This window comes from Lutjanus erythropterus, chromosome 15, assembly GCF_056507025.1.
Source record: "Lutjanus erythropterus isolate fLutEry1 chromosome 15, fLutEry1.hap2, whole genome shotgun sequence".
In the NCBI taxonomy this organism is placed as follows: Eukaryota; Metazoa; Chordata; class Actinopteri; order Lutjaniformes; family Lutjanidae; genus Lutjanus; species Lutjanus erythropterus.
This window is the reverse complement of record NC_139331.1, coordinates 22,973,231-22,984,220: the sequence shown is the minus strand read 5'-3', so window position 1 is coordinate 22,984,220 and position 10,990 is coordinate 22,973,231. Positions and strand designations below refer to the sequence as shown.

The window sequence follows — 10,990 nt, the reverse complement described above, 5'->3', positions numbered from 1 at the left end:
TCTGTTGTAAAAGGGAGAAGCAGAAGTCAGTGTTAGCTCAATCTCTCTCTCTCTGTTCCTGTTTCATTGTATTTCTTGCTGAGATAAGTCTGGGTCATAGAGAAGTCTCCACACAGGAGCCATTTCTGTGCAGCGAGCGGTGGTCGTGGTTGAGGCAGCCTTCATTGCGATGCACAATGAGCACTGGGAAGTACAGAGCGTCCTGGTAGGCTGGAGGGTTCTCCTCAGTGCTCTGCTGGCCTGACAGACAGCGCGTGCTCTCTGTGGGGCAGGACTGCTCATTCAGGCTCCCGCTGCTCCTCCACAGGCAGCTGCGCCTCGAGCCGTACAGCCGACCCAGTGAGAAGCGGCTGGCGCTGAAGGGGATGCGGGGGCTCCCCGTGTTGCAGATGCTGAGGGCGCTGCGAGAAAAGATGGAAGAGCTGCTGATGGCACGGTGGCAGCGCTCACAGTTCTGCCTGTAGCTGCCGTAGCCTCCACATATGGAGTAGCTGTTGCAGCTCCCTGAGAGCTGGGCCAGGTCCATGAGGACTGCCTCGGAGTAGCTGGGCACCAGCTGCTGGTTGGAGCGGATGTGCCACTCCAGCTCTGTGCTGTCGATTGTGTTGACTCGTGGGATGTGTCGGCAATACGGCCGCTCCTCAGATGGTGTTGCTGGCACATAGTCGAAACCAAACAGCTTCTCCACGTGGTAGTGCACACAGGCGGTGCGGTACTCTGTCAGCACCCGCAGAGGCCAGGAGAGGGTGAAAGCAGCTGCCGTCCAGAAGGTGGAGTTGGTTGCGTACCAGGGAAGGTGATTCGGGTCAGAAAAGGCAATCATATACTCCTTAAAGTCTACATTCTTCAGGTGCATCCCCTCACGGGCCTCCATGTAGTCATCTAGGCCCTCGTTCTCTGTGAAGAACCTGGCCCGCTGCGTCAGGTACGAGTTCTCTGACTCCACGTTGGCAAAGCTAAAGCACTTAGTGAACCTCAGCCTGGTGATGGGGAAGTCCTCCAGGCCCAGCAGGTGCTTTGAGATGTCCTTAACCCCACAGTTCCCATAGTCAAACTCCGCCTCTGCCACGTGGGTGTTGACTCGCTCATGGTACACCTGCGTGGTGGTGTAGGCATCCCCGTTACGGTAGCGCGTCACCTGCCGTGTCCTCCTCACATAATGGTAGCTGATGGCCTTCCACCAGATGCAGGGCGTAGCCTGCTGCATTCGCTGGATGCGCTCCGCCACGCTGTCCATGTCCACCTTATACTGCAGCTCGTTCCTGGTGTAGCAGTGCCAGCACTCCACCAGGTAGACTACGTAGAGCATGACCAGGAAGGCCAGAGGGATATAGATATAGCCGTTGGAGCAGGGACTGTCGTGGTACATCATGGACTTTCCTTTGTAAGCGCTGTCGAAGGAGAGGCGTGTGACCTTGGTCACCTGACACCACGCCATCACCCCGACACAGCTGTACATCAGCAGGGACAGCAGCAGGCATTTCCAGTGAGTCTCCTGACACAAGGACTTAGTCAGGGACTGTTTCTGTGGGCGCTGCTGCAAAGAAGACAAGAAAACAGCAATAAGTTAACAGAACAATGCTGTTCATACATTTTCACATATTTAATATATTTATTTATTTATTTTGAACATTAAAAATATAGATATGTGTAGAAAAAAATGTACAAAATAGAAACAAACAATAAATAGTGAACAGACTTACAATGACAAACATAAATTAACATTTGATGTCCGAAAAGGAGTAGGACAGAGCAACAGCCCTTCCCCTAATCCTAATTTATACCAATCCATCAATAATCAATCTGTTACATCAATCATACAGACAATACACAAACAATAGAATGATAATTATGTTTACCAATTAATAGTAATGCTCTAATTTGTTATTTTATCATTTGGTTGATACAAAGCAATTAGTGTATAAATTATATATTGTATTAGACTGATAGTAAACTTACAGTTTATTGGGGCACGCATTATAACATTTCATAAAGGTAGAATCAGCAGGATTTGTCTGAGCTGGGTGTACAGGCACCAGAAAGATCCAGAACATCAGATACTGACAGTTTGGGTTGGTAAAGTGTCCCGAGCGCAGCAAAATAATACAGGCAGAGGGCAGAGATGTGTATGACCTAAATATCAAGGTCTCTGCAGATACAGACACCACTACACACCTCAAGTGGATCACTAGTGATGACTGAGAGAGACCGTGTTGATATTAGTCTATGCATTGTTTTTAAAGGAAAATGTTGCATATTGTGTCTTCAAGTATTAGTACATACCTCTAAGTATACAGGTATAGAATATACTAAGATATGGGGTTATATTACCTGTAATCACACACTTCAATATGAAATTGTAATTTAATTGATGAACATATGTGTGACCTAAATATCTGTGAGGTACAAAGTTAGAAACAGTTAAAAAATGGTGGTTCACGCATATGAAATATTTAAGGAAATATTCTGCGTTGTAAGTGCTTTTGCATAGTTTATGCATGAGCTGTGAGCCAATTTCTCATGTCTGTGGTCTGAACTTGTTATAATCAAAAGAGTCACTCGGCAAGGTTATTATAGTTAACTAAAGCTAAACTAAAACTAGGTGTGAAAAAAACATTTTAGTTAACTAAAATTAAAAAATAGATTTTCAAAAAAAAAAAAGAAAATTAACTGAAATGATATTCTGATATTTACAGGACTAAGTAACATAAAATAAAAATATACAGTAAATATCTTCAGTTTTCCTCTGACAATTTGGTTAAATTTAAAAACACAACAAACATGAAGAGGTATTGGTGCATGTTAAATGAAACTGGGATGTCTATATGACAAAGTGCACATTTTTAAACAATAAAAACTAAACTGAAACAAGCTGATCCACCCTAGAACCTAACTGAAACTAAACGACTAAACCTAAACATGAAATAAAAATAAAAACTAATGAAAAATAACAGTCAGTCAAATAATAATAATAATAATAAAGCCCACAGATAGTCAAAACTCTACTAAATATAGCCAGAATACTATTGGCACATAACCCTTCTGGGAATACCCCTCTATATCTAACCTCTGGTCTCAGGTGACGTAAGTGTTGAATGTAAACGACACTCAGCTGCAACACTTTTATTTCTGTGCTGCTGTCAACCTGTTACTTGCATCATGCCTGTGGTCCAAAGTGTCGCTTCCACTGGATGCCGGGTGCAACTGGGGCGAGGGGGTTGGACCCCGTCTAAGCTTGCTCGCAGATCTAGTTTTGTTATTTGTTTTGTTTTTTATTGTCATTGTTTTTGTGTGTTTTTGTCTCTTTCTTTGCAAGGTGATGGTGACATGTATTTAGTTGGTGTTAAAACGTTAATGTTTCCACTGAGAGGATGACACTCCTCTCAGGGAGAAGTTGGATCAAACTTCTGGTCATTTATAACAAGCAGATACACGGGAGGGTCAGTGCTGTTTGGACTGTTGCCCTCAGGCTGCCATTTTAGAGCAACTGTTCGGAGGACTAAAAGACTCCATGTCTCTTTCATTCCAACTAGTGTGTGGGTTTTTTTATCTATTATTTTTTATTGGCCACAGTGCGTGTGTTTTTATAAATATGATATTTGAGAAGAGAAAAGCAGTAAAAGAATGTAAATGGGCCATTCTCCCAAATCTGTGCCATCTGCATGTTGAAACTTTTCAAAATTAAACATGTTTAAATATTATAATTGTGCAATGGTCAATGTCAGGCCATTTCATTTATTTCTTTTGCATGGTTTCTAAATGGAGGATGGTGCATTTTTTGTAGTGGGATTTAGTTTTTCATGAGAGCACTCAGCACCTTCAAATGGTTTACCAAAAACTATCTTTAAAAAAACACAATAACATGCATGAAATAATTTAGGCAAAAAGACTGAGTGTGAGATTTACATTTTCTGTCATATTTACAATATGAACAAAAATACAGAATAAACCAGTAAGAGATTTTTTTCTTCCCATTGTCCTCAAGAGACCCAAACAATGATTTTTCTTGTCGATCACGTGACTTGAGTAAAGTTAAAAAATTTTAGAGGAGGGGATGTGTCTGGGTAACAGGACTGATTGAAAACCCTGGGACACAACTAAAATGTGTACACATACACATATTATGAATTTCTGATGAGAAAATGTATTTAATTGTCTAAACTAGAAACAGAGTCACAATAATACAAAGCAATAACACGAAGGATTCTAATCATTTTATTTCATGGTGAAGTATAGTATTAGAGAGTGGGGACAGGCTAAAATACTATTTTTTTAGCTCTTTAGGTAGTTTTTATTTAGGGTTTACATGATATAAATGCAATTAGGACACAGTCCAGGATACTTTCCTTGATGATTGCATATATATGTCGGCCATTCTTGAGAACTGGAAGAAAACATGCCCTACCACAAGAACACTAATATATATATATATATATGTATGTTAATAATAATAATAATAATAATAATAATAATATATGACATATTTTGGTGCACTTTAATTTTTAATTTCTAAACCTATTCTGTGCCAGGAAAGTGTTAAAAGACCTGAGAATCTAAAATCTCTGTCTCACTTCCTGGTTTAAAACGTGTAACAATACAGCTCAAGCACTGTTAAGCTGTCTTTTTTTTTTTTCTTTTTTTTTTAATTAATTGAATAATATTTCTATCAGATCTGTCTCAACCATGACATGCCAACCCATCAGCTCTGTCAGATTTTTCATGACAGAGCTGACGGAGAGTCATTTAATAAAAAATGTAATCACTTGAAAGTTGGCCTGCTACAAGGTTTAATAGCCAAGAGTTTGATCTTTTAAAATACATCTTGCCAGCATAACTCCCACAACATATTCTCAAGAATGAGTGATATGTATGTATTGTCCTGAGGATGTAAAAGGCACTGATATTCTGAGGGGGTATAGACTTAGATTTAATGTCAAGCCAGCCAGAAAACAGCGGTCGTTTGACTCTGGCAGCAGCATAAAGCTGGTGCCATCCTTTATCACCGCGGGGCACAGCAGCAACCCCCAGTGCCTGCATCAAGAGCTAGTCACGCCTTTTGGGAGCGCTGCCACACAAACCTGGCAGAGATTCAAAAGCCCCAAGGAGGAATGAATGAATTATAACAAAATTCATTCAAAAAAATTTGCATAAGAGACACCGCACCAGGGCAGAGTTTCGAATGTACAAACATAAAACACTTGGGATTGTACCGAAGCAGCAGTGATTCAGTTGAAAAGGTTATCGTCCGCATCTCTTCCATAGGTCAGCCCCTGCCTATACGAGTGGCCACAACAGTCAAACAACCAGCATCACGGCATTGATGTATTGGATTCAATATGTCAGCTCTGTGCTCTTCATGTGACACACGAGCATAAATAATAGATGTTCCTTCCCCTTAATTACCCCCCCGCACCTTGGTCACGTGGTCCCCAAGTCCCTCACCAACCCGAGGCTACACCCTGCAGCGTTAAAGGGATTAACATTGAAATTCCCCTTTGAGACGAAGCTTCGGCAGGAAGAGTATTTACTCAGTAGCATCCTGTACACGCTTGACAACTATAATCAATACAACATGACATACTTTGTGGCTCATGTTACACATTACAGCTTCTGTTTAAGCAGCAGGGATATAATGATGAACAGTTGTGTAGAAGGAAACATCACTATGCATATTTACTGAGCAAATATACCTGTATGTGGCAGTATTTAATTTAAAATGTGCTGTTAAAAGAAAGAAGCCAATATAATCTTTAATAAGCAGTCATTACATTAATACACGTTCACAGATATGTAAATGAAGGTGTAGCTCACAAAATTCAATTACTCGCCAGTTTCAATCTTGACTCAGGTGCCACAAGTTGGATTAATGGAAATTTTAAAATACCACCAAGATTGTCATAAACAGATGACATTTCAATTAAAAACTCCCTGGTTAAGGTCATAACAGAGCTGTTCATTAGACTTATGGATGACAGAAAAGGAAGGAAGTGACTCACCAAATGAACACAGTGGTGTTGACACTTTTGATTGGTTAGACAAAGAAATTCCTCTGGCCTGATTGAATAGCAAGAATGACCTCCACTTAAACATAAGGGGGGGGGGTGTACCTCATATATTTGTCATGCAGGGACATTAAAAGTAGATGAGAGAGGAAATAACACCAGTATTTTAGATTCTCAGGATGGATTTGATGAAGTAGAAAAATTATGAAGAGAAATATTTAATAATTTATGCTGGAAATTGAGCTTATGGCTCCAAAATAAGTTTTCATATTGTGTGCTCTGCTGTGTCGAAATTCTACCAATACAGATTTGTATAGTCCCGCCCCTTTTTGTTCTGTGCTCCAATAACAGTTGAGCAAGCTTGGTACCCAGTGGAATCTACGTTTCCTCTATGCAATATATTTTTTCCCAGCATGGAGAAGCCCTGCTCTGCCTCTGTCTGGCGTACCCTGATATTCTCTAACCCTACCCAACCACAGTCTTATCAGTAGCGGACTCAGGCTGTCTGAGGGGCAAGAGCCATAGAACAAAAAGCGCACTTGCACTATGCGGTGGGGCACCAGCACGCTTAACATCGTGATGCATCTTATGATGTTTTATCTGCTGGAAGGCACACTAGTATGCAGCTCACCACGTTTTTTCCACTGCAAGTGTATCCTTGAGGGCACTTGATCATGTTTCCTCTGCTGTAAAGACACCCAGGAGGACACATTATCTTTTTTTTAATATCATACAGGCATCCCAGAGGGTACTTTTGCTGCATTTTTTTTAATACAGAGGTGCCAGGGGTTGACAAGTGTCAGTTCTCCTTATGCCTAAACCTAACCAACACAGATGATCCAAAACAATGAAGGGTGTGTCATGACTTCGCCATTCTGGGGGAAAAAAAATCCCACTTAGACATGCTATAGAGACAGAGCATATTTAAGCCCTGCCCAGTCCGGAGGGGGGAAACAATCCATGGCTCTCCATTGACTTGTGCATGTGACAGTGCCTCTTGTCACTTTCTGCCTGCTAGCAAGCAATAGAAAAATGTCTAAAAGCTGCTGTGTGTTGGGATGCACTACGAAGAAGTTGAAGAAGAACAAGTCTTTAAGAAGACAAAAGTGGACACACACAAGGCATCAGCAGGATGAATGGGGAGACTGTGGGATCCTGACACTCAGTAACATTATGCCTAGATTTTTTTTTTTTTTTTTTATCTTTGTTAGGTTATATGATGATCTTACCTACTGATACAATCAAATACTTATTCATATTATAGTATTTCACCTCTGGCTAGTCAGTGGGATCATTTCTCACAGAAAAACCGGGTAAGGAGAAGAAGCACTTTTGACATGTTGTTAGCAAGAATGTTAGCGAGATGTTAGCGAACTAGCGAGCTAAATTACATCAGTTGTCAGCTAGCTAGTTACATCTGACCTCTAATATTGTCAAAACTAACTAGCTAATGTTTATCAACTTTTAGCTAGCAATTTAGCTACTTAACTAACATTAGCAGCAGCACGGTGGTGCAGTGGTTAGCACTGCCGCCTCACAGCAAGAAGGTCCTGAGTTCGATCCCCCGGCTTGCAGGGCCTTGCTGTGTGGAGTTTGCATGTTCTCTCCAGGTTCTCTGGCTTCCTCCCACAAACCAAAGACATGTATGCCAGGTTAATTGGTGACTCTAAATTGCCTGTAGGTGTGAATGTGAGTGTGACTGGTTGTCTGTCTATGTGTCAGCCCTGCGATGAACTGGAGACTTGTCCAGGGTGAACCCCGCCTCTCGCCCAATGTCAGCTGGGATAGGCTCCAGCAGCCCGCGACTCTTACGGAATAAGCGGTTACAGAAAATGAATGAATGAACTAACATTAGCTAAGTTAAAAACAGTAAAGGAGAAAGTTGACAGAGGTTCCACCACCAGGTTTGTTGAGCTGTTATTGGAGGACAGGGTTAAAAGGGGTGTTTCGCAAGACTTGCAGGAAGGGTCAACTATGGTGTAAATGGTGGCATAAAATGGTGTTAAAAGCCTCTCAGTTTCAGTCAGCCTGAGGCTGTTATTATATTTGACATTTAGTTGCATTTGTGTTGTAGCCTACATAGCTACTGTCTCTTCACACAAAAGCACAAACAATTTGTACCCAGGCTGCATAATGGAAAACTAAACATGGAGCAAAGAAAACAACATGGTCTTATTATTATGATATTAATCACACCAGCCAGCATGTTTTTAAATCAAAATATTACATTTGTGGTCTACAGTAATGTCTGTTAACATTTATAAGGTGGCATGTTTGCAGTTACATGGCTCTGACTAAAACATTTTACATCATATGGATGCTATAACACAAAATTTCTAAAATAAAAGAGCCTTGGAATGCAATTAAACGTTAAAATCCATAAAACACCCTGTTACAAAATGCAATCAATATTTTAGAAAGCAAATGTCTCAGTCAGAACCTTCAAGACCAGAGAAGCTTCACAATTCATGAGACCAGTCTAGTGCCTTTAACTAAGTGCCTCTCACACTCATGGACACTTTCTCTTGACATAATAAGACCAGCTAGGTTATATAAAAACCCCCTTGTGTAATGGATATGTAACTTGTCCAGCATGTGTGTTTGTAGGGGAAGTCTTCACAATGACAGTGAAAAATCCTAATGATAAAAAAGGTGGTGTATTTGAATGGAATCAATCAGTAGGGGAGTTATTAAAAAAAATTGGATTGTTTGATTTGTAGGGTTGTCTGAGGTGCTTATTAGTCTGTATCAGCGTGTCAATGTCAGCATGCCCACAGTTTGGAGAAATAGAGAGGGGCACAAGCATGCATGCTATGCAGTGTCAACAGCAAAAGGTATTTTAGCCACTTAGAAAAGATCCACCTAAACAGTTTCAATGTAGAATATTTTCACTGCTCTAGTTTGCCATCAGACAGCCTATTCTGACCATAAACTGCAATTTTAGAGGCCAAATATCGCTCTTTCCAATCCAACCAAACCCTATTGGAAAACCCAGTCATTTTACCTTGCAGAACTGCGGTGCTTGTCTACTGCTGCCTTAATCAAATAGTGAGCTTAAGTTGTTGTATGACTTCTGGGTTTTAAATGGCTAGTTCAGATTCACCAAAGTCACACAATAACACAAACAAACTTGCAGATTGTGACAGAAACTCCTGAGCTCTGTGATGTAAAATTCCTGTTGGTTCGTTTGGAAAGAGCAATGATTTGGCTTATTTAACTGCTTTCCCCCCCTCAGAATAGACTGTCTGAAGGCAAGGTAAAGTGGTTAAAATATTTCAAATTTAGCATACACTTAAACTGATATTAACGTCTTTGGGTAGATCTTTTTTTAGGTGACTAAAATACATTTTGCTGCAGACTCTGCTGCCCCAACAGCAGCCGTTCTTTGCTTAGGTTAGTGCTGATACTCCTCTTTGTCGTAGGTAATACCTTCATACAACCCCACATCGAAAAATCCAAACTATCCCTTTAAATCACTGTCTGTCTTTCCCTTTAAAGAAACAAACCCACATGAATTTAGTCATTGAGGAGTTTTCTTGCTGTTTGAACAAAACATTCATTCTTATAATGGCTCATTGATAGCACTGACAGTGCTCTTGGTTTCATTTTCCTCCTGAGGATGCTTTTGGACTCTTTCCAGGACCCACAAGAGATCCCCGAACCTCACTATGGAAACCACTTGTCTGGAGGGGAGACATACAGGAGTACATCCATGCACGTTCACACTGTCGGGTGCGCGCTTGGACGCACAGGTTCACACATATTCCTGCTTATTTAAACCATTGTAATAAGGGCATAAGAAATCCAGTTTAATTCAGATGCCTCTGTGTACATTGGCTCCAAATAAAGCCTAATCTCCAAAATCTGATTACAATAGTGAGATTACTGGGATTCCGGTGAAATATGTCTCCCTAATTAATGCATTTGGGTAAGAAAATTGGCCTCCACAAGAAAAACAATGTGTCCTCCTCACCTCCTCACGGGGGCTGTCCGGCTCCTCTTCAGGGACAGTGGTGGTGCTGCTTTCACTGGCGGTTGCAGCGGATGCTGGGGACATGATGACAGCGGTACAAAAACCGGGGCATGGATCTCCTGATGGGATGGGGGTTTTCTAAATGAGGCATAAAGACACCGAGAAGAGCCCCTTTGCGCATCATCCAAAAGAAATCGGAGCCCAAACAGAAACGCTCAAAGGATCCATCATCCTCATCCTCCCAGCATCCTCCAGGTGGGCAGACGTCGCTGGGTTTATCGCCTACGGGAATCCGGTCATTGTGCCTCGGTAGAAAGACGCGCAAAATAGGCTGAAGAGACTCCTCCCGCGATGAGATGAGTGGATGCTGGTGAAGAAGACTGCTGCTGTGAGGAAATGGCACAGGCGACAGTCAGCTCCTCTCCTCCCTGTGGGCAGTGCCCATGGCAGCCAGAGAAGCTGTGAAGCAGGACAAAGACGACAGGCAGTGGCACGTGTGAGCAGCCACCCCGACACCACAATGTAAATAACACACACGCATGCACACACACAAGCACACAAGTAGATCCCAACAGCACACAGAGGCGGTGCTGCAGAGAGGCGCCCACCCCCTGCATCTCATTAGATCATGACCATATCTCTAAGGACCAATTATGATAATAATGTCCCTTTTAAACTATTTTCAGGCTTTCATCAAATCAAGTTTATTTATACAACGCATTTTAAAATGACCAACTGTGACCAAGAGTGAGAACAATTAAACAAAAGTTAAAGGGACAGTTCAACCCAAATCAAAAATATGCATATTTTCCCCGGCCTGTAGTGCTGGTTATCCATCTGAAATTTTTGGTGTGTGTTGCAGGGTTTTGGAGACATCCGCTGTAGAGCAGCTGCATTCTCTCCAAAAAATTCCATGCCATTGTCTCTTTCCAAAAATCATGACCCAGTTACTCAAGATAATCCACGCACCTTGTTGTGAGCAGTTTCTATAAGAAAGAAAGTAGTTCTGTTAGAG

General features: G+C 41.6%; 1 protein-coding gene across 1 annotated transcript; it reads right to left on the bottom strand.

The window, feature by feature from the left end:
• Positions 1-10,492, bottom strand: tmem151ba (transmembrane protein 151Ba). Its single transcript, XM_084737674.1, has 2 exons — positions 9,976-10,492; positions 1-1,537 (listed from the first exon to the last, which is right to left on the bottom strand). Exons 1-2 carry the CDS (start codon positions 10,057-10,059, stop codon positions 95-97), a joined length of 1,527 nt encoding a protein of 508 aa, XP_084593800.1. The 5' UTR covers positions 10,060-10,492; the 3' UTR covers positions 1-94.
• Between the last annotated feature and the right edge of the window lie 498 nt (positions 10,493-10,990).

Coding starts and splice junctions, on each gene's coding strand:
- tmem151ba (XM_084737674.1), bottom strand. CDS start 10,059: ATGTCCCCAGCATCCGCTGCAACCGCCAGTGAAAGCAGCACCACCACT. Junction 1,538..9,975: donor CGGACAGCCCCCGTGAGGAG/GTGAGGAGGACA, acceptor TCTTCTTTGCAG/CAGCGCCCACAGAAACAGTC.